The sequence below is a fragment of the Chionomys nivalis genome, chromosome 5 (genome assembly GCF_950005125.1).
Source record: "Chionomys nivalis chromosome 5, mChiNiv1.1, whole genome shotgun sequence".
Lineage (NCBI taxonomy): Eukaryota > Metazoa > Chordata > Mammalia > Rodentia > Cricetidae > Chionomys > Chionomys nivalis.
This window is the reverse complement of record NC_080090.1, coordinates 4,280,955-4,305,303: the sequence shown is the minus strand read 5'-3', so window position 1 is coordinate 4,305,303 and position 24,349 is coordinate 4,280,955. Positions and strand designations below refer to the sequence as shown.

Genomic DNA, 24,349 nt, shown 5'->3' with positions numbered 1-24,349 from the left:
TCTGGGCTGAAGCCACTGTGACATGGAAGTATAACTCACCCATGTGCCAAGGACCCTAAAACACACCAGTTTCTACACTGCCCACCTCCCACCCATATTTTGTACTTTTCCCGGATCACTCTGACAAGTGGAGTGATTTCAAGTGACATTTGAAACTTCTGCCAGGATACCCAGTAATGTGACACCCCATTTGATCTTTCCCAGTTTTTTCAAGTCTTGAATCGTTTCTTTTATCTGTTTGATTGCTTTTTCTTGATTTTTCTTTAAGGGATTTGTTGATTTCTTCCAATTTTTTGTTTGCCTTTTCCTCCATTTCTTTGAAGGAATTTTTCATTTCCTCTTTAAGGACCTCAAGCATTCTCCTAAAGTTATTTTTAGGTCATTTTCTTCTGCTTCATCTGTATTTGGATGTTTAACTCCTGCTGTTGTAGGGCCACTAGTTTTTGCTGGTGTCGTGTTGCTCTGTGTGGTGTTGAGTGTGCTCTTACCTTGTCCACCCATCTTTTCCTCTGACTGGTGTAGGTGGGGCTGTGTCTCTGGTGATCATTCTTCCAGGTTCGAGTGAATGCAAGGCTCAGATGGTTACTCCTCGTGGTGCAGTCAGGGCCACAGTTTCAGTTACCCCAGAGTTTACTCTGTGTTCCCAGGAGACTCTCAGTGCTCCTGGGGGTCCCTCTGCAATCCCTGAGGTCGTTTAGCCCTGCTCCCAATGAGGTAGCTGCCTTGGGCCTGCTCCATCAGAGGTCACTGGCTCAGGGCTGCTCCCTTGGAGGTTGCTGATTCACACCTGGTCCCACAGAGTTCTCTGGCTCGGACCTGCTTGGCTGAGGTCATTAGTTCAGGCCTGCTCTGGTAGAGGTTGCTGGCTCAGGACGGTTCCCACAAATGTCCCTGGCTTGGGCCTGGTCCTGCAAAAGTCTTTGTCTCGGGCCTGCTCCCTCAGTAGTCGCTCCCTTGTATCCATTTTATTTTTGTAATTGTACTGTTTTATTTCATGGGTATGCATCTTTTGCCTGTATGTTATGTCTATGCACCATATGCATGCAGTTTCCACAGAGGCCAGAAGAGGGCACTGGATCCCCTGGATCTGGAGTAATAGAGGGGCCATGTGGATGCCAGGAGTCTTCTAAAAGAGCAGTCAGTGCTTTCAACCTTTAGCCATCTCTTTAGTCCCCTATTTTCATTGTATTTTTAATTTTATTACATATCACAAAAGTGACTCTGTGTCAGAGTGATTTTCTGACTGTAAAAAATCTAAAGAAGAAAAAAAGACAACACAAAACAAGAGTCGGGCATGGCAGCACATGCCTGAAATCCCAGCTGCTAATGGGGCAAAGGCAGAAAGGAGGCTCATGAGTTTGATCCCAGCCTAGGCAATCCATGAATGGGCTGAGTATTCGCCCATTTAGTCTTGCTACATGTGTATAGCCTGAAGAAAATGTGTTGTCCAAGTCTGGTTTGGGTCAATGAAACCAGAATAATGAGAGTATTAGGATTTTGGTTTTTGTCTTTGGTTTTTGTTATTTGTGTTGTTTAGTTTTTCGAGACAGGGTTTCTCTGTGTAACAATCCTGGCTGTCCTGTAACTTGCTCTATAGGCCAGGCTGACCTTGAACGCACAGAGATCCATCTGCCTCTGACTCCCAAGTGCTGGGATTAAAAGCGGGCGCCACTGCACAGCTAGAGAGCATTTTTTTGTGAACTGGGCTGTAGACTGCTAAAGCTCTTTTTAAATCAGAATGATGGGCTGTCTTTATGTCTCTCCCTCTCTCCTCCCATCCCCCACTCCCTCTTCTTCCTTTCTGCAAGAGTGCTGCTGCCACGTCAGCTAGTGAGATGATCCCTGGTGCTGATTTGCTCGCCACTCTGTGCTCCATGAAACTAGCAATCAACAGCACACCCTCACCTCGGTTTGGCTTTGGAGAAAATACTGAAAATAAGGATGATCATGAAGTGATAAGTGAGGCTTGTATCTGTCACACACAGTATGAAGATTGGTAGGAAGCGTGTTTCACATTCAAGTGTGATGGATTTTGAGGGGAAAGGTGTCCAGGTGTTTTAGAAAGTGATACCAGCAAAATTACTGCACCTACCCCAAATGTCAGCTGTGCATTCACAGTTAGGCCAGACTTCCTGAAGCCAAACTGTGTTTCAGGTAGCATGCCCTTGTAGATGTCATGGAATTGTGCAATGACATTTTTGGCTTATTTAACAGTATGCATGCTGCATCCAAATATAAAAGTATTTCCAGAGCAAATATGTCTAATGAGTGTATACTGAGAATCTGATTATTCATGTCCCTCAGATTAAGATATCAGTCTCTCAGATTAAGATGTCAGTTTCTCAGATTAAGACGTCAGTCTCTCGGACAGGCATAATGGTGCATACCTTTAATCCCAGACTCAGAATATAGAGGCAGGCGGATCTCTGAGTTCAAGGTCTGCCTGATATACATAGTGGGCTGCAGGATGAGCAGAGAAACCAAAACAAGAAAATAAATTTGGGAAGTTTTTTTGTTTTGTTTTTCTAAGACAGGGTTTCTCTGTGTAACCTTGGCTGTCCTGGAACTCGTTTTGTAAATCAGGCTGGTCTTGGACTCAGAGATCCAGCTGCCTCTGCCTCCTGAGAGGTGGGATTAAAGGTGTGTACACCACCACCACCTGACAGAATAAAATAAATTTTTAAAATAAAGGACTCCAGTCATTGCATGTCTGAATGTCTGAGTATGATAAGCTCAGACAGCTAGAATTTGTCTGGCGGCTGTCCACAGTCTTCAGGGAGAAATTGCTCCAGAAGACTAGCTTTGGCCCTGCATGTCTCCAGGGTTGTCTTTAATATCACCTGATGCTTATTCTCTCCCCTGGTGATCTGTGATTAGGAATTTCCACTTAGTAGAAATAAGAAGTAGAATACAGTGAAGAAGGAAGGCAGTAATTAGAAGTGAAACTGTCTCACAGTTCAAACTAAATGTCACTGAGCCAGATACACATGCTCACTAATTAATTCTTGATTCAAGAAATATTTATTCAAAGATTGTGTTTCTCCGTATGTTTTCTTCTGTCCTTTCAGCTTCTCCCTTCCTGTTTCCTTTTAGTGAGGTCATTGTCCTGGCTGTTACATGGGAAGCTCTGCAAGGCTTCACTGTAGGACTTCTCCCTCTGTACTCTCTTCTTAGGCTGACCAAAGGTAGCCGGGTATAAATCATTACCTATTGGTGTCTTCACCTCAGACTACTCTTAGATATCCTTCTAACCTTCCCTTCGAGACACCCAGCCACAGAGTTGAACTCACGACCTTGCCATACCTACCCAATGCCCCACTCACCTCATCATCCTATGACCTCTTGTGAACAGCAACTTGCCCCCAAAATCATGTAAGCTACAAACCTCAAAAGACCCTGGCTCCTCCTTTGTCTTCATGCTCACCTGATAGTGGCTGCCCTTCCTCTACGTGACCTAAATGTGTTCTGTTCTGTCCTGCATGTCTTTCTGCAGACATGTATGTAATATGCTGGTCTATGCTTACACTTTTAGGGGTTCCATTTCTGGTAGCCTAAAACTTAGACTCATTAACACGTGACTGAGGGCCCTACTTTCCTGTCTACCTCAAGGACCATCGGCTCACACAGCTCCTCCCCTCCTCATGCCCCATTCCTCCAGCTTCAGTTCCCACCAGGTCCTCTTCACGCTCTTTATTCTAGCTACCTGGCCGTTGCAGATTTTCATCCCTTCCTCTGCCTGACACTAACTCCCTCCCTCACTTCCTCCTTAGATGTTTCTCCTTTCTCAGACAGATCTTTCCTGTTCCCCATGGCAGTTTTGAATCCCCTTTGTACTAGGATCAGGCATTCAGAACTAAGGAGTTACTTGGTTTGGGGCAGTAGTTTCTTTGTATGTCAGCATTTTGTGAACCCTAAAACTTCTGATTTCTGGGCCTTGAGTAACTGTGGACTATGTGTCCGCTTTTGCTGTGGAAGAATTCTCTTAGGGAAGCAGAAGAGGCTAGGAATACTGGCATCATCTGTAAACTTTAGCTTGGCTGTTTCAAAGGCTAGAGCCCATTTAGTTACTGGGAGAGTCTTCCACCCTCCCACGTGTAACTAATCAAGTCTGCTGCTTCCTTCCCACCCAGAGGCCTGCTAAGATCTTGAGGGACTTGCCTTCCCCATGCCTCCAGCTAGGTCCCCTTTTTCCATCCCATGGGCCTGCCCAGTATCTTGGGTCTTTCCTTCCTTGTGTCCCCAAGTAGACTCTGCCGGATAGGTCGTACTTTCCTCCGGACCTCTTCCCTGCCCATAATCCAGGCTCTGTTTCTTCTCGCCCTGTAAGCAGTCCGTCTCCTTTGCAAACTGGCTTCTCTGAGCTGCTGGATAGGCTCAGCCTACAAGTACTAGGCTGGCCTGAGCTATAGAGAGAGATGTAGGCTACTGTGGACTACATGAGACCCTTCCCTAAACAACCAAAGCAAAGCAGAAAACAAGCTAACAGAAGTTAACTTAAATTTTATACTGCTACTAGTAGTTTTATAAAATATCTGACTAAATTGATGTCCCAGTAAGATATCTGAAGGCTAAAAAAAGGAGATCATAATGATTCCATAAATGATAAAGCTGAGCATTCAATCAGCAGGGCTCTGTTAACATGTGCACAGCAATTATAATCTCTCAATGAGTCTAGGAACCAAATGTCTCCTGCAGGGAGACCCACACTTGAGTTCACTAATTGGCCAAAAATGCTGCCAACGATGCAGACACGGTGGCAGAGAAGGTTCCCTGTCCTCTTAAACCCACGTCAGAATGAAGTACTTGAAAAACTAAGAAGGCTGCGCTGAAAGACAGCAGATGTACACAGCCCCTCCTCCCCAGGCCCTGTTCACTGTAACTGAAGTCAGCCTGGCAAAGCGAGTTACCTGGGACTGCAGAGTCATCCTGTCTTCGAGACAAGCAAGCCGTGGAGAGGTCCTCTGACATGAGGAGGCCACAGGCAGCACGGCAGAGGGTCTGATAGGAGCCAGACACAAGGCTTTTCATAGAATTAGGATGCCAGATGACGAGGCCATGTCCAGTCCACTAGTTTAAATACAGCAAACTTTTTCCCACCACACATACAAAAGAATAATAGGCAGAAGAAATGAAAGAGATTGGAAGGAACAGAAATTAGTTGAGAAATAAAAAAAGAAAATTCTCCTGAGGTGAATACTGATTGACACCCTGAAGCTTGCCTAGTCCTGACCTCAGGCCTAACCAGGAAGGACTGAGCAGAGTAGTTATCCTTCCACAAAGCTGAAGGTCTTTTGATGACTTCAGCTACCTGGAGCGGAGCCAGGAGCCTAGAAGGAAGCAATAAGGGCCCTGAAGAATTAGAGTAGCTGTCTGCATCTACAAAGTAAAGTGCTTCCTTTATAGATAGCCAAGGCTTCCTTTAGTTCTCAACACCATTGTAACAAACACTGACTTTATCATCCAGTTCACAGCAGACCTGAAGGGACCTAGCATACTCCAAGCGCCCTGGCTAATTCATGGGTGCTGCAAACAGCACAGCATCAGGGCTTGAAAACGAGAAAGAGAGAAGTAGAAATCAGAAACTCGCATGGTGTAGACCTGGAATCCTTGTGAACACGCTGCTTTTTTTACTTGTCTTCAGACAAATGATGTGTGGAGAAGGGATGGTGCTAGTGAAAACTGTCCATCGGGGTGACGTCTACCTGCAATCTAAAGGCTCTGCTCCTCTTACCGCCTTCCTGTGGAAGGCAAGCACTGATAAGATTGACGTCTTGCTGGTGAGATGCCCTTTGTTAAAGATGCCCAGCTCACTGGCTCTCCTTCCTGCTCCCTCTGACTCAGAGGGTTTCTGCAGAAGACTCTGCCATTAACGTCCACCTCCCTCATTCTCTATTCTCTCTCCTGAGCCCACCTAGGAAACAAAGAGGTTTAAGTAGTACTGAGAACAGTTTTAGATCTTTCTGCTATCGTGTGTTCGTTTGGCCAGAATTATCTAGATTCAGGGTAGATTACTGGTCTCTTAGGGACACCATCATAACAGCATGCCATGGAATAGGTGGCTTAAACAATAGAATGTTTTATCACTGTTCTGAAGGCTAAAAGTCTAAGAAGGCATTTGCAGGGTTGGTTTCTTCTGAGGCTTTTTCCTTGTCATGCAGATAGCTGTCTTCTCAGTATCCATGCATAGCAAGTTCTACACCCCAGCTCGTCCTTGGTAAGTCTTCCATCTGTAAGGATATTGATCCTATTGGCCTAAGGTCCTACCCTTATGGCTTCTTATAATTTGAACTCTCTTCTTAAGAGTCCCTTCTCCAAGAACAGTCATGCTGGGAGCCAGGAACACGCTCTAGCTCATATCAGATAATGGACCATATGCATCTGGCGTGTGTTTCTTTGGGTGGAGGAATGGTTGCTGGTACAGGATTCTGCCAGTTTATTTTTCATAATTAACACATAATACAAAACATCACATGACTCTTAGCAGCAATTACTTCCTTGTATGATTGCCATCATTTTAACTGTGGTGGTTTGAATAAGAATGGTCTCTATAGTCTCATATATTTGAATGCTTAGTCACCAGGGAGCCCTTTTAAAGAATTAGAAGGACTAGGAGGTGTGACTCTGTTGGAGGAAATGTGTCACTGGCTATAGGCTTTGAGCCCATACCGTGCCCAATCTGTGGCCTGAGACCAGAATGTAGAACTCTTAGCTACTTCTCTAGCACCATGTCTGCCTGTGTGCTGCCCTACTGCCCACTATGATGATAGTGAACTAAGTCTCTGAACTGTAAGCAGGTCTCCATACCAATTGGATGCTTTCTTTTATAAGGGTTACCTTGGTCATGGCTTCTCTTCACAGCAATAGGACAGTGACTAAGACATTAGCCAACATGCTTCCAGCCTATACACACTTCCATGTTCGTAGTTGTTAAAACTGTTCTCATTCTTTGTCCAAATCAAAGATTGAAACAATATATAAGGCATCTTGGAGATGGAGGAGCCCTAATAGCTGTATATTATTGTTTTAATTTTTTAAAATTACTTTCTGATCAGAACATTGGCTCTGCCTGTAAATATCTTCTGTGCATCATCTCCAGGTGGAGTGGGAGTGTCCCTTTAAAGTACTATTTTTGTTAAATGTCTTAGGTTTTACAAGATTAGTATCCCAGATTAATCTGTTTTTGATAGAACAGCTACATTCCAAGTTCCAACCAGAGACTAAAAACTCATGAACCCAAATTGTGCCAAAGCTCAGCTTTTATTTATTTATATTTTTTATTGATTTTATTGAGCTTTACATTCTTCTGTGCTCCCCTCGCTGTCTCTCCCCTCCCCTTCAACCCTCTCCCAAGGTCCCCATGCTCCCAATTTACTCAGGAGAGCTTGTCTTTTACTATTTCCCATGTAGATTAGATCCATGTATGTCTCTCTTAGAGTCCTCATTGTTGTCTAGGTTCTCTGGGATTGTGATTTATAGGCTGGCTTTCTTTGCTTTACATTAAAAACCACTTATGAGTGAGTACATATGATACTTGACTTTCTGGGTCTTGGTTACCTCACTCAAAATGATGTTTTCTAGCTCCATCCATTTGCCTACAGATTTCAAGATGTTGTTATTTTTTCTGCTGTGTAGTACTCATTTTGTAAATGTACCATGTTTTCCTTATCCATTTTTCAGTTGGGGCATTAAGGTTGTTTGGCTGTGACAAACAGTGCTGCTATGAACATAGTTGAGCATATGTCCTTGTGGCACAATTGAGCATCCTTTGGATATATACCCAAAAGTGGTATTGCTAAGTCTTGAGGAAGGTTGTTTCCTGATTTTCTGAGAAATCACCATACTGATATCCAAAGGGGCTGTACCAGCTTACACTCCCACTAGCAATGCAGGAGTGTTCCCTTTACCCCACAACCTCTCCAGCATAAGTTGTCATCAGTGTTTTTGATCTTGGCCATTCTTCCAGGTGAAGATGGAATCTCAGAGTTGTTTAGATTTGCATTTCTCTTATGGCTAAGGATGTTGAACATTTCCTTAAGTGTCTTTCAGCCATTTTAGATTTCTCTGTTGAGAGTTTTCTGTTTCGGTCTGTATTCCATTTTTTATTGGATTATTTGTTCTTTTGATGACCAATGTCTTGAGTTCTTTGTATATTTTGGAGATCAGACCTCTGTCTGATGTGAGGTTGGTGAAGATCTTTTCCCATTCTGTAGGCTGCCATTTTGCCTTGTTGACCATGTCCTTTGCAAAGCTCAGCTTTTTAAAAAGCAAAAACAGCTAAATAAAACCTCATTGGGGACTGTCTTGAAGGGCACACAGCTCATCTGTTCCCTTAGATAAGTTGTTCTCAGAGATGGAGACATCAGGGCTGGAAGGTGGCTGAGAGGACAGCACCTGCGGACCTTACAGAGAAAGAGCATTTGGTTCCCAGCACCACCTTTAGTGGGTGCCACAACCACCTGTAACTCTAGCTTCAAAGAGCCAGACACCCACTTCTGGCTGCCCTGGGGACCTGCCCACACATACTGCACGTAGAAACATATTCAGACACATCAAATCAAATCAAATAAATCATTTTTTAAGAAAATATAAGTAGACATTAATCTGCTTCCATCACTTTGACTTAACATCTTAGCCAGTTTACTTCTAAGAAAAAAATGACTTGGCAGTGATTTTATTAAGAATAATTAATGTTCCCTGTGTGGCAGTGTTGCCCTCTTTTGTAACTTGGCATACTGTATCAAGAATGAAGAGGAGATAAAATCAAAGAGCCCAGGGATCCTGCTTATGCCATGGCTCATGGACCGGTCCTTCAGAACCCAAGCAGGGCCTGTGTCAGTTAGGGCAGGGTAGCAACTACCCATGGTGTAGGAAGACAGTGCTTGCTGGAAGCGTAGGTTAAAGAGAGGAACAACTTTGAAATGATACAGAATTTATAATGAGCAGTGGCGCCACATGCCTTTAATCCCAGCACTCGGGAGGCAGAGGGAGGTGGATCTCTGAGTTCAAGGTCAGCCTGGTCTACTGAATGAGTTCCAGAACAGCCAGGACTTATACAGTGCTTGTCTCAAAAAAAGGGGGAAGGAAGGAAGGAAGGAAGGAAGGAAGGAAGGAAGGAAGGAAGGAAGGAAGGAAGGAAGGAAGGAAGGAAACACAGAATTTAAGGTTTAAACTAAATGCATAAATTGCCTTCTTTGTCCAATGTAGGATGAACATTTTTTTCTGTAGCTTAACTTTTCTGGTTAGAACTATACTTTATCTACATGAATCACATTCATAAAGTCAGAATAAATTTGCTACTATTTCTTGTTGTGTTGTATTTTATGAAAGGAGATTGTAATAACAATCAGGAAACAATCTGCCATTAAAATCCTATACCTGATTTTAATCGTCTGCGCCTACTTAATCCACACCTTGCAGTTTCATTAGCAACTTACATCTGGTATTTTCAAATTGCCCACGTTATTTTATTACAAATACATGACTCATCGGTTTATGTAAAATGTAATTGTGTTGGACAGATTCCAAGGCCCTCTCCTGCAGTGCCTGCCTCTCGACATCCACTTCTATGATGATGGACAAGACCTAAGACTTTTCAGACAGTAGCATGCGGGGCGGTAAAGAGATCCTGGTCCCATGATCATGTTGTTTGGCATGAACTGTCACACTAGCGGGTACTCTGAAGACAGTGAGTGTTGACTTGAAAAAAAAATGAAACTTAAAATTTTTACTTTAATAAGTTTACTGTGTGCCCTTCAGTAACAAAATGGTGAGAGAAAGTGGCTTCCATTCAGAAAGCTTGTTGTGGTACTGATCGTGATGGGACCTGGCAGTTCCAGGAAGCGGAGGAATGCTGGACACCGAGGGAAGTCCAGCTTGAAGCAGGAGTGTCCTGAGATGAGGCTGTCCTGAGAGGTGGCCTTCCTTGTTCACACATGCTGAAGGCGTTGGGAGATGTCTGTGATGTGTACTGCTGTGTGTTGGGCTTGGATTCCTGTGCGACAACCAAATGAAATTACTTAGCCCTGCACTTGGGATAAAACCATTGTTCTGAATGAGTTAAGGATCAGCAGCAGACTGGTGATACTTGAAGCACAATAAAGCACTCAGGAAGAGCCCATCCTGAGTGCCAGGAGGAGGGACTGAGAGCTCAAGACCCAGGAAGAGGGCTTGGCAAAAAAACTGAGCAGCCAGAGAGACAGGAGCTGTGGGATCTTAAGTGTGTTGAAGGTCACAGAGAGGTCTGACTTCAAAAACATACTTCAGTCGGGCAAGGCGGTCTTGAACATATAGAACTTGCCTTTTAGCCTATTTACTTACTTGTAATTTTTAATTATTAAATGTTAAGTTTATATTACAGACTTCTTAAGATGTGCTGAATGAAAGTGTGTGTGTGCGCACGTGTGCATGTGTATACACATACACACACAACACCAAGACTTATATACTTCTTTGACCTTGCATAGAAATTATTCAAGATATCTAGGGAAAGCTTTTTTTGTAACATCTAAACATTAGTAGGTTTCCAGTTAGAATCTATTTTTTAAGTAATTTATTCACTTCTATTTCATTTGCATTGGTATTTTGCCTGCATATATGTCTGTGTGAGGTGTCAGATCTTAAGTTACAGCCAGTTGTGAGTTGCCATGTAGATGCTGGGACATGAACAACAGAAGTCAGTGCACTTAATCTCTGAGCCATCTCTCCAGCCCTAGAATGTATTTTTATTGTATTTCATTTTGTTAATATGTGATGTGACCACAAACTTAACATTTACAGCCAGGTGTGGTGGCACACGCCTTTAATCCCAGCATTTGAGAGAATCTCTGTGAGTTCAAGGCCAAGCTTGTTCAGGACAGTGAGACCCTGTCTCACAAAAAAAAAAAAAAAAAAAAAAAAAAAGCTTACATTTACCATTTTGCTGTTGGGTGTCAACAACTGTCATTACATTATTGTCCACTTCCAGAGCAATTTACAAATCCCTTAATTGAAGCTCTGTGCCCATGCGCAGCCTACCCGCAGCCATTCTCTTGGCCCTTGGGGCAGCACTGCTCAGTATATGCTCATGAACTGAGCTATCTATCTGTTGTGAGTCGTAGTCATGCAGTGGTTGGGCTCTTGTAACTAGTTTGTTCCGTTTGCTGTCATCCGCTCAAGGCTCGTCCATGTTGTGTGTTGGACTTTCCGTCTATGTTAGCACATTTTGTTACCCACTCATCTGAACCCTCACTTTCAGCCCTCTGAGACGTGCACTCTATAGATTATTTGGTGATTCTTTTAACTTCCTTTGGAATATTGTTTCCCACGGGACTGTATCATTTTCCATGGTATCTTCTCTTCTGGCACAGCCATTAGCAGTGCCACAGGGACCTAAGCTCTCCCCATCTAATGCTGTCTTCAGGTTTGCTCTGTCTTGTCCTGATCTGTACGACACTGGTCATCCTAATGAGCGTCAGGCGTCCTCACTGTAGATGTAATTCCCCTCGTGACTAATTATGCCGAGTATCTTTTCATGCTCTCTGAGGCTGTTAATAGATCATTAAGAAACATTGCTTGTGGTTACACTGACTTTAGGTTTTATTCTGACAAAACATGTCTTCACAGATTTTTTTTTCTAATGTTGTCAAGTCTTGGTTCTCCTATTTTCTTGAACAAATTCTTGATTTTGTTTTTGGCTCTAACATTTATGCAGCCAATATAAAGATACCGAGTTGTGCTCTTTTTTATATTTCATGATTTTTAAAAGCATTTTATTTATTCGTATGTGTATGCATGTGTGCCATGGTGTGTATGTGGAAGTCAAAGGACAGTCTGTAGGAGTGTGTTCTCCCTTCTACCATGTGGGTACTGAATATTAACCTCTGTCGTCAAGATTGACAGCAAGCACTATACAGCACCCTCTGTGGCCATGTCACTGCTTGACAAATCAAACTTTTGAAAATTGGTCCAGATAGATTTTTAAAGTTAAGGGGCAAGAAAATTTTAACATTCATATTATTTTGTTATATTTAACATGTTTAATAGTCCTCCTTTGGAGGCTAGAGAGATGGCTCAGTGGTTAAGAGCACTGGCTGCTCTTTCAGAGAATTTGGGTTCCCAGCACCCACACAGGGTTTACAACCGCCTGTAACTCTAGCTCCAGAGGATCTGATGCCCTCTTATGGCCTTCGTAGGCACTGTACAATGTGGTGCACATGCATGCATGCAGGCAAAACATATAAAATAAAAATAAAAAAATCTTTTTTTTTTTTCAAGACAAGGTTTCTCTATAGCTCTGGCTGTCTTGGAACTTGCTCTGTAGACCAGGCTAGCCTTGAACTTAAAAATAAATGAATCTTTAAAAAGTCCTCCTCTTCATCTTCATCCTTTCTCATATCTCAAGACAGACTCACTATATAGCCAGGTGTATCTTGAACTCATTGTTTTCTTGCCTGAACCTTTAAGTTCTTGGATTATGGGCATGTGCACCGTGCTTGGCTATTTTATTATCACTTAATACTACTCTACAAGTCTACTTGAAAGTGCTTCTGAATCTTTCACAAAGTGCTGGGTCAGCTGAAGGAGATAATGTTAAGGAATCAGACCCCCACCCAGGGAAGCTTGTTTCTGGTGACTAGCCCTCAGGGAACGTCTCTAGTGTCACTTCCATAGTCTTTTCCTCTGCTTCTGGACATTCAGAGTTGTTGAAGAAAATGTTTCATTTTGTATAACCTCATATACCAGAGACAGACCACTCCGGTTCATCTCCTCAGAGTTCTGTGAGAAGCCAGGTCTCCATGAAAGGAGTACAGAGGGCTGAGTCTCATGGCTCATTATACGGGGGTGGAACTGAGAAGAAGGTCTGCGCTTAGGTTCTCTGCCGGAGCCGGCAGTCTCGTAAGCAAGGAATTGTTTTAAAATAGAATTCCAGGTGACTTCTGCTTGAGGTTTTCTGTTCTTTAAACAGCAATATGTCTTGTCTTTTCTTAACAGTTGTTTCGGGAAGTACGAATAATGAAGATCCTGAACCATCCTAACATAGGTATGAAACCCTCCTAACGTAGGTATGAAACCCTCCTAACGTAGGTATGAAACCCTCCTAACGTAGGTATGAAACCATCCTAACGTAGGTATGAAACCATCCTAACGTAGGTATGAAACCCTCCTAACGTAGGTATGAAACCTGAACATACGATTAGTGCATGACAAAGCGTTTCCCTTCACGGACGGGCGATTGTGTACGATTTTACTGTTGATCTCCATAAGAAAGAAGAAGAGTGAAAACTCAGGGACAGTGACACCTGGTGCAGTGACACAGTCCTGTGGTGCTGGGCAGCTGTCCTCTGTGGCTGTCGCATCTCCTGCTTGCACCGCACTGCGGTACAATTGCGGTTAATGCACACAGATTCCTCTCTCCTTGTTAAGTCAGAGATTGCATGTCGTCAGCTATTAATAGAGAGTTACATATATTTTACTAATAAATATTTGGGTTTAGTGTAGTATTTTGTATTTTGAAGAAAATAAGGCATTAATTTCAATTTTATTAAATTGTTTCAGTAAGTTTTGATTTTGCCTCCCTTACAAATAAACTTATTGGCCGGGCGGTGGTGGCACACGCCTTTAATCCCAGCACTCGGGAGGCAGAGGCAGGTGGATCTCTGGGAGTTCGAGGCCAGCCTGGTCTACAAGAGCTAGTTCTGGGACGGGCACCAAAGCTACAGAGAAACCCTGTCTCGAAAAACCAAAAAAAAAAAAAAAAAAAAAAAAACAAATAAACTTATTGATCAGATATATGTTATATAAAATTAGTTGACTCTAAGTAGTAAAAAAATTACTTTTAATCTACTTTTTAAAAAATATTGTATCATGCATCTTTAAAGATTTTTCTCTGTATGTAACTATCATATGTGATCATTCGTGGTAAATAATCTCCGCTGTGAGTCTAGTTCTGTTCTTACCACAGCTGTTTTATTATCCATAAATGTAGATTTGTTTTATACCAAACATTAGCACTTCATGATAACCTAATGCTGCACCCTCTCTTTCTAAGCTCTTGTGAAAACGCCTTCTGATTTTAAGATATCTCTCTCTCTCTCCCTCTCCCTCTTCTGCCTGCCCTCCCTCCCTCCCTCCCTCTTTCTCTATTGTTGTTTAGGTTTTTGAGACAAGGTCTTTGTAATCTTGGGCTGGCCTGAAATTCACAGAACTCCACCTGCCTCTGCCTCCCAAGTACTGGGATTAAAAGCGTGCACCACCGCCCCATAAGATTTCTCTTTATTTTCTTATTCTGACTAGAAAAGGTTATGGCTTTTTCTTATCAAAAACGGTTTTAACTCATAAGTTTGCTCTAGACCACTTTGTAGTGGGGTGTAAATAGTTTCCTTGCACAGAAATAATAACTCTTGAGTGGCTTTTTTTGTTTTAAAGTTAGAATTATTCCATTTAGCGACTATTCTGATATTCTTCTTAGAGTTGCCTAAAGTGTTCAGAAATAACAACCATTTTATGCTGTTAGCTATAGAGTTGTATGTAGTAAGTCTTTTTCTGTCCCATCAGCCAGATCCCAAGTAATGACATGAAGACTTCTTATTAATTATGAAGGTTTGACCTATAGCTTAGGCTTGTTCCTAACTAACTCTTATAACTTAAATTAACCTGTTTATATTAATTCTATCATGTGGCATTACCTTTCTTCTATCTTGTACCTCCTGTTTCCTCTCTGTGTCTTCTTCCCAGAGTCCTCTCTGTTCCCTGCAAGTCCCACCTAACCTCTTTCTGCCTAACTATTGGCATTTAACTCTTTATTAAACCAATCAGAAGGCACCTTGGCAAAGACACATCTTGACAGTGTAAATAAGTATTCCACAACAGTTATGTTTCTCCTTTTTTCAGTGAAACTGTTTGAAGTTATTGAAACAGAGAAGACGCTCTACCTAGTCATGGAGTACGCGAGTGGGGGTAAGAGAGAGTGGGCTCTTGGTCCATGGAATTCATGGTGCTTGGCGGCTCAGGATAACATTTATGCCTTCATCGTATTTGTAATCTATAGTTTTATTAACAGATCTTTAATTACCTATTAATGAAAGTTCAGTGTTTACTTCCAAGACCTGATGAGTCTACAGTATAAATAACTTTTGGCTCATTTAAAAATTACTTAGGGACTTTTAAAAATTGCTTTGCCATCTTTTGAATGTTTTAATTTGCTGATTTAAATATTAAAATAACATATTTGATTTGTAGCGCAGGAAATCCCAAGTGCAGAATGTATTTAATAAAATGTATAGTGAAAGCTTACTCTACATCAGATATTTATCTAACTGGGTGCTCACATATGACAACTCTTCAGCCAGGATATTCCCTAAGTGTTTGGATTTAAGTAACTGTTGATCTGTGTGTTCTGTGAACTAGGGTTGAGTTGATGGAAGGTGCAGGCCCCATGTGTAGTATAGAATACAGCATATACTTTGTCTCAGGGTCACAAGGGGACTGGATTGTTTTTTTTTTTTTTATTTTGTGTTGATTAAATAATAGAAAATCACTTTTATCTCCTTCACTTTCTCTTAAATGAGAGACACTTGATTCAAAATAACGACTCCATTAGGACTTCTTAGATTACATCTTATGGTGTTACATCATTGAAAAAGTAAAAGCAATACTTAAAGGACATGCTTTAAAAGCACAAAGAACTTAAGCAATTGAAAAATAAAGGGACTGGAATTATTTTATGGATTTATTAGGTGTTTACTAATTGATAGGAAAACATTACGTTGACCGTAGTATAAAGCCTCTCCATTAGTGAAGGCCACTGGTGTTTATGGCAATGCAGGTCTTATGTAAACTGGAATAAGGACTTGTTTTGTGTTTGGCATCTAGCAACACATTTTTACATGGCTTTTCAGATTTCTAAACTTTTTATTTTAAATACCAAACATGTGTAATTGCTTTTAAGTTGTTTTTGCCAATTAAATGTTTTAGTAAATTTGCTTTCTTCAAAACGTTTTTGTTTTGTTTTGCTTTTTTGCCCTGAAAATATTTCAATGTAGGATTTTGTTTATTTCCTGATTTTTTTCCCCTTTGTCTTTGGTATGCTGGAGACTGAGCATGGGGCCCCATGCTGGGCAAATGCTCAGCCATAGAGCTGCATCCCAGCCCATCAGTGTAGATTTCTGGCATGCTGGAAAACCATATGGATTTGCATAAAATGCAGATCTGTAGTAAAACTTGTAAGTGCTCCATAATGACTTGTTTTTCTGTCCTTTAGTTATATTTCCATACAAATCCATCCTGTCAGGATAGGGGCCCTGATTGTTACTTTTAGTTCAGTACAACTCGTTTATTTTGTTGGTTTGATTTTCTACATAGCAGTGATCTAAAATTTAGAGAAAGGAATTAGGCATGCTTTGATACAAGAAATGATCAGCCTCTAAAGGCCAGTGGGGGCCTTTCTGCTTTTATAAAGGCCCACACCACAACCTTGCATGTATGAGCTGACTCAACGGTTGATAACAAGTACAGTCAACTCTCCACTGGTGCTGAGGGAAGGGTGCGAAGTCCCGAGGGGCAGTGTGGACTAGTGTAGAAGAGATAGGTTCCATATTTATGTGTTGGGGGTGGGCAGAGACAGTGTCGTAGCTAGAGTGTCTATTGCCATGAAAAGACACCATGACCACAGCAACGCCTATAAAGGAAAATGTTTAATTGGGGTGCCTTACAGTTCAGAGGTTCAGTCCATTATCATCTGGGTGGGACATGATGGCGTGCAGGCTGTCACGGTGCTGAGTCCTACATCTTGATCTGCAGGCAACAGGAAGTGAAGACTGTCACACTAGACTTGGCTTGAGCATAGGAGCCCTCAGAACCCACCCCAGTGACACATTTCTTCCAGCAAGGCCACACCTAATAATGCCACTTCCTATGGGTCAAGCATTCAAACACATGAGTCATTGGGGGCCATACCTGTTCAAACCACCACACACAGAGAGAATGAAAACCAGCCCAAATCTGTTTTCTTTGAGTCATACAAAGCAATGCCTCTACTAATAACAATAATCATGGTTCTTTGGCAGTGCTTCTAAAATCTTTTTTTTTTTTTTTTTGACATTTTAAATCTATCACTGGCAAGGCAAGTCGGGGAAATAAAACGTTGGATTTTCCCTCTGAAATCTCCGTATAGTTGAGATTGACTGTGATACACACACTGCTGACTATCTGAGTTGGATGCTGTCCCCTTGCAGGGATCAGTCAGGGACTCCGACGAATGACAGTGAGGATTAGAAAGCCACTCTGTGGTTTTTTGAATTGAAAGTAGCCTGTTAAAATTGGTGTTGGGGCTCCTCTAACAGAATTTATTCTGCCTTTGTTTAACAAATAATACTTATAAATGCTTATAGGGTGATTTTCTAGGTCCTGAGGATGTGCAGGTGAATGAAGATAGAGTCAGCCCTCGAGCTTACATTGTAATTGGTGGAGCACAGCATTGCCAATTGAGACTTAGTATCCCTGTGTGAGCTTCCTGGGCACAAGTTAGAGGAGAACCAGATGTTTGACATTTGAACGCTTATGTTTACCTTTCCCAGGCTAACCTCATGTGTCTAGAGTTAACGTTTTGATAGGTTAACTGGGATTAGCAGCTGTTACCACATACCCAGAAGCACCTACTCTAATGAGCCAACTACTGCATCAGTTCATCTCCTGTTCTCATCCCATTCCTGCTTTCTTCATGAAGTACCCATGTTTGGTATTGTTGACGTGTTAGTTTCATCAACATACATCCATTACATATTTGATTTTTAATATTTTACTTATATCCTGGGGCTAATTTGCATATATGTCATATATCTGTGTACTTAAATACAAGTGTCCTTTATTGAGTACTGTATGCCACTGTGCCAAGTATATGCATTGTTTCAGGTATCCTTCACAACAACCTAGGTAGACTCTGGTAGAAGGTTACAAAGTCCTGCTAATGTCCCCTAGCACTAAGTACCCACTAAGTACAGGCTCCGTAGGATACATACTCGTGGTCAGATTTTGAAGCCTGAAACTGTATATAGTGTAGTATTCGTGCTGTGTAAGCTTTGACGCCATCCTGTGAGTTCTTGCTCTACACGTTTATCTGTGTCGTAGCAGCCAATAAGGACAAAGAAAAAGTTTGTCCTTTACATTGAGGGAATAGTTCAAGATTTTAACTTAATGTTAATTGTCTAAACTATTGTCAACTAGGAAAAATTCTAAATCTTATGTAGAAATATAGATACTTATGTTCAATAGAAAATGTCAGCACCGTCTACTTTGTTAATGAGCTCAGCACACATTTGCTGCATGCCCACCCTGTGTTCTGTCGTGGAGAGGAAGGTGCATCTGGGACAGCAGAGTGCAAACAAGGGTGACGGGATTCTGTGTTGCTTGTGGTTAGCTGCCAGGGTATGTGAGGACATGTGATAGGCCTAATCGGCATATAGGACAGAGAAGAATGATGGAGTTGGACCAGACTGTGGAGTGGAACTTAAGAGAAAGCATGTGAGTACTTTGTAGCTGAGGCCACAATGGCAGCGCCATGTGTGACATTGGCCTGCCCTGTGGCTTCCCTTCACTAGAACGGGTAATAAAGAGTTGACTGTATTTCATGTAACTTGTGGAGAACGCATTTTCTTGGTTATTTTTTTAAGAGTTTTTGTAGATCATAAATTGCTACAGTTCTCAGTTCCACACATAATTTTTTTCCTGTGCCTGTGTTAGTTTGTGACTTGTATAAACATAACAGAAAATGGTAGACAAAGTGGTTCTTGAAAACTGAGGCCAAAACTTGGCATTGCGTATATTGTTAACCAAAATCAATGTGTATTTATTGCCTGCTTTACCTTTCTGATTCAGGTGAAGTGTTTGATTACTTAGTTGCCCACGGAAGGATGAAAGAAAAAGAGGCACGTGCAAAATTTAGGCAGGTATGGAAAGTGGTTTTCAACTTTGTTTTGCTGATGTTTTTAGTGGTGTGCAATGGGCAGTATCACAAACAGCTTTGAGAGTACATGGATTTTTCAAAAGAAAAATTCTCCTTTCTTACACTTTTTAAGAATGGAAAATTCCTAGGAAAGAAACCCATTTCCCCTGAATTTTGCTTTAAAATAGTAGTTGCAGATGGTTATTTTGAGATGGCCATGAATGGTAACATTTCATAAGTTAGACTCAGTGTTTGAATCTGAAAACCTTAGGCCAGATGACTGAGACAAAGAAGTAAATACCCAATCCTCTGATATGGCTAGAGATTATTATCAAGTCCTGTTTTCTTTGTGTGTGTATTGCATATATGTAAAGAAGTTATTTTTTCTTTTATAACTAAATATATATTGGTTTTAAAAATTCATTTCCGGCTTAAGGAGTGTGGTTAGTTTTACTTAGCTTCATATGTGAGGAAAATGCACGTGTGGTGGAGACACGGTTCCATCTTGGCACCAGTGTCGCGACCTGGAGGAAGGACAGAGTGAGAGAAGGTGGTTTTTAAAAGAATAAAACACATTTAGAATTTTACTTTTAATTTTTTACAGCTGCATTATGTTTAGTTTTATTTTTACACAGTTTATTCAAAAACACTTGCATATTAAAAAAAATGCATACTAAAATTAACTAGACCATAAGTTTATACATCTCAGCGAACTTCTATACAGTTAGAGGGACCATTCAGAGCAAAAACTGTGGTGCTTCACATTGGATTTTTATACGTTCGCTGTTGGATATATTTTATGTACTTACCCTCCACCAAAAATAAAAATGCTGCTGAGTGTTTATAGCCAGTGTATGTACGTGTGTATACACACACACACACACACACACACACACTGGCTAGATCCCAAATATGAGGAAGAACATGGGAGATTTTCTTAGATTGTATGACCTCACCTAATTTTATATATTCTGAGTCCATTCATTTTACTGCAAATTTTGTCATTTTTTTTACATTTTTCTTTAAAGCTGAATAGTACTCCATTCTTATGTATACCAGGCTTTCATTAACTATTCATCTGTTGTTGGACAACTAGGCTGAAAAAATATACTTTATAAATTACTATATAAATGAGTAGCAAATTGTGAATTATCCATAAAATATACTGAAGTAAGGCTGCAGTAGTGTGTTATATTCTAGACTTGCCCTTAGGGAAGTAAGAATTTTTATTTTAAGGTAATTTCGGTCCTCATCTGTGATCATTACACTGATTCTGCATTTAAAAACATTTTGTAAATTGGGCAGTGGTGATGCCTGCCTTCAATCCCAACACTCAGGAGGCAGAGGCAGGCAGATCTCTGTGAGTTTGAGGCCAGCCTGGTCTACAGAGCTAGTTCAAAGACAGCCAGGGCTGTTTAAAAAAAAAAAAAAAAAAACCGTGCCTTAAAAAAACCCAAACCAAACCGTTCTGTAATCAGTCTGTTGAGCAATGCAAGTGTCCATGAGGTCTTCCTCTAGGATAGCTTTCCATGGAGGGCAGTTCTTTAACCAGAGAGGCCCTTGCCGCCAGTGGACCTGCTTCACTTTGTGGCCTGACCTTTCAAAATGATTGTGTGGTGGCTTTGTCCCCTATGTCTCTATTGTTCCGGTAGATCCCTACAGTTAGTTGCTCATAAGACTGGGTGGGAGGCTATGAAGTGGCTGAGGGAGCAAAGGCATTTGCCACCAAGCCGGACAGCCTGAGTTCAGTGCCCAGGAACCATATGGAGGGAGGGCAGGGCAGGACTCACTCCTGAAAGTTGTCCTCTCACCTGGGCGCACATGCCGTGCTTGGGAGCAGTGCACAGGGAAGGCAGTGGTCCAGAGCAGTTGATGTGAAACTCCTCCCTGCTGCAGGAGAAGGGCTGTTGCTCTGCTCAGTAAGTTTTGCTTCCTTGCCTTTAAAAAGCAAAGTAAACAGTGGCTATGGAAACAACTGGTAATGGGGAAAGCAACATTAAGAGCCTGGGCTGTGCTGAGCCTCTTCCCATTACATTCTTTCCTATCCTGGGGTTGGAATTTCTTGCTATCTGGTCAAGCACTCTGGTTATCTCCTTCCTTGTCAGTCTTTGTTAGTAGCAGATGAGTAAGAAAATTCCAGTTGTTACTGCATGTTCCCCTTGAGATCCTTGTGTATATTTTAAAGATGATCCTCATTTATCCTTTTTCTTTTTAGCCTGCTGGTTTTACTTGTCTTCTAATGTAGTGGGAGCTGCGGGCTGTGTTCCTGCCACCCCAGCTCCTGGTTGCCTGGCTAGCTTATGCCCTGAAATAACAACACACAAACTGTATTCTTTTAAACACTGTTTGGCCCATTATATCTAGCCTCTTCTCGGCTAACTCTCGCACCTGGACTAGCCCATTTCTAATAATGTGTGTAGCACCCCAAAGTACGCTTACCGGGAAGATTCTAGCCTACGTCCATCCTGGGTCGGAGCTTCATCACATCTGCCCTGGAGAGCAGAAGCATGGCATCTGTCTCTTGAGAGGAGCTGCCCTGCATCTGAGCTCACTTCCTCTTCCTCCCAGCATTCTGTTCTGTTTACTCCCCCCACCTATGTTCTAACCTATGAGGGCCAAGCAGTTTCTTTTTTAATTAACCAATGACCTTCCTCCATCATTGACCTTCCTCCTTCCTCCATCCACGTTGGGTGCTATCCTTTGTGTTGTAAGAGCAGTCGACCATTGTGGTCAATGGGAGCAGGACAGAGTGTAGGATTAGATCTTTAGCCCCAGTCCCCCCCAAAAAATGTGTATTTACTTTTATTTATGATTTTTTATATTAACATTGAAAAAATGAACTACATAACAAGGTTATATAGATTCATGCCCTTGATTCTGCTATTTGGTATGCTAAAAACAATACACAGTTTAAGACCATTTTAGCCACTATTGCCAGCACAATGCCTCTACATTCCATAAGCTGTGAGGGTGTGCAAACACATGTATGCACAAACATGCACATGCACACATACACACACACACACACACACACACACACCATAGTATTAGGGATGGGGAAGTGTGCTTTCTGCTCTTCCAGAGGACCTGGTTCAATTCCCAGCACCCACATGGTAGCTCAAAACCATCTGAATCTCCAGTTCCAGAGGTCATATGCCTTTTTTCTGGCCTCTGTGAGCATTACACACTTGCGTCATGTTGACATAAATGTAGCAAAACACCTATCTACATACAATGAAAATAAGTCTTATGTTCAAAATTATAGTATTGATCCCAAGGTCAAGCCTACTACTGAGAGAATAGGAATTCCTGACCCATGTATGTCATAGCAAAGCTACCCCCAGCAACACATGTGGAGCCTGAAGGTCAGCACATACCTGCTTGTAAATCCTGTTCTCAAGGTCCACATGGAAGGCTCATAGAGAAGTCTCTGCGTCCTGCTCCTGGGATGTTCTCAAGTGGCAGTCTGCTATAGGCCAGCGTGATGAAACGTGGGCTTCAGGGTGGAGACTCACGTGGTGAGGCAGAAGCCCAAACAACTTTCTTGTCAGACATGGTGTCTTGCTAGGGAAGTGTGGTGGCACCTTAAATGCCCCTCTTGAACACCAGCTCAGAGGCCATTTTCTGTGGAGAATATGTGCTTCATGCAGCATTCTCTTATGTTAGCTTCTGCTGTTAAAGCTTTGAGCTGAGGACAATTCTTATTGCAGAAATGTCTGTGAACTACTTGCATAAAGACTGTCCTATCACGTGTGAGCCCATGGCCTCTGGTCACACTTGGTAACCAAATCACTGTAGCACACCTTCACTGTGTCGTACAGGATGTGACCTGTAAGGACAGCAGTGTTACCGGCATAGAGAAGTAGCCTGGTACCCTGAACACTGTTACCTCTGTAGTGTATCCAGTAAAACAGCATGCAAATCGATCCTGCGACCAACAGGCTTAACTGAGTGAAAATCGAGTCTTAGAACTTTGAAGCGGGCTGCTTCAGAATCTTACTAATGTTTATTGTTGTTCTGCTGTACGTGGGGACTCATACTGAAGATGCTCAAGGCATTGTCAGCCTGCCCCAGACATTTGGTGACCGCAGTATTTGCTCAGTATGGAATCCAGGGACTTTCACCAATCTGTCTCTCAAAGCCTGATTCCATCAGCATTATGAGTATATCATATTCCCTCACCATTAACCTATCTCACCCCTTTACCCCCACTCTCTCTTACCAAAAATCTCAACTGTTCCTGTCCTTCAAGGACACCCTCCACCAAAGGCATGTCCTGGAAGCATTTCTGTGAACATCATTCGTTTTCATGACCCCTCACTTCTTTGTACCCCTGCTTCTGAGAGTCTCCCTTGAATTATGTTACTCACTTTCAGCCCCGTAAGGGTGGTGCTCATGTAATGTTCATGTCTGTACTCCCCCTAGGCAAAGGCACATAGCAGGTACTCAATAAACTGACTTGAATCAAATTAATTTAATTGAATTATTTACTCATGTGTGTTGGTGGTTTTGGTTTTTTTCAAATTCATGTCTTGTCTCTGAACCATTTTAACATACATTTGGATGATTTCCTAGCACTGAAATGCCACTTTCTCTCAGCATGGAATTCCTTTTCCCTCATTTCTGTTAGCACAGCCATACTCCCTCCTCCATTAGACTTCCGGGAGTCTCGTTTCTGTCTGCATTTGTGAGCAGCTAACTCACATCCATACTGGAAGCACCTTTAACCGACCCCACCGCTCTGCATTAAAATGACCAGCCTTTTAGGTTCCAGATAGAATTACACATACAAGTTAGCTCTTTGCCAGCTGTGAGTTCTCTCTTTTAAAGACTTGTCACAGAAAAGCTATAATCTGTTTCTTTTTTGTAGTCAAGGCCTTTACACTGTCAGACATTTCCCTCTCTGGCCCTTATCCCAGAGTCCTATACACTGGCTCTGGCTGCAGAATGTATAAGCAGTGCACAGTAATTTGCCTAGCTGAATTAAGGGCAAATGTAAGATTGACTTGTATCTTATTTTTTTTTCTTTTGAGAGTTAGTTTTTTCCTATTTATGTACATTTGAGCAGAAAATATGAGATATTGTAAATACTTCACTAATTAGTTCTTGATAAATTAAGGAAATATGCCTTGAACAAATGTGATATATTTCCCAAATATTCTTTGCGTTAGCTCCACCCAGCACCTTGAATGCTAGTTTACATGGGCCAAAGCCTTCTTTCAACACTGAAGTGAACCCTTCTTCTAAATTACAAATTACATACTTTGGCTCATGTAAACAGAAAAATTTGATGAGTATAGAGAATTTCCATGAACGTTGACCAAAAGAAATTAGAGTATGTTTCCACAAGAGAATATTACTTCCCACATTTAAAACATTCATCTCTTTAATAAGCATAGTTTTCTAAATTAATCATGAAATTGCTATTATTTT

General features: G+C 41.7%; 1 protein-coding gene across 2 annotated transcripts in view; it reads left to right on the top strand.

The window, feature by feature from the left end:
• Positions 1–24,349, top strand: part of Mark1 (microtubule affinity regulating kinase 1) — a 108,816-nt gene that overhangs the window by 51,891 nt on the left and 32,576 nt on the right. For both annotated transcript variants that reach the window (XM_057769294.1, XM_057769293.1), the window contains exons 4-6: positions 12,970–13,018; positions 14,869–14,934; positions 18,850–18,920. In XM_057769294.1, coding sequence (XP_057625277.1) covers positions 12,970–13,018; positions 14,869–14,934; positions 18,850–18,920 — 186 coding nt within the window. The remainder of the gene's footprint in view (positions 1–12,969; positions 13,019–14,868; positions 14,935–18,849; positions 18,921–24,349) is intronic.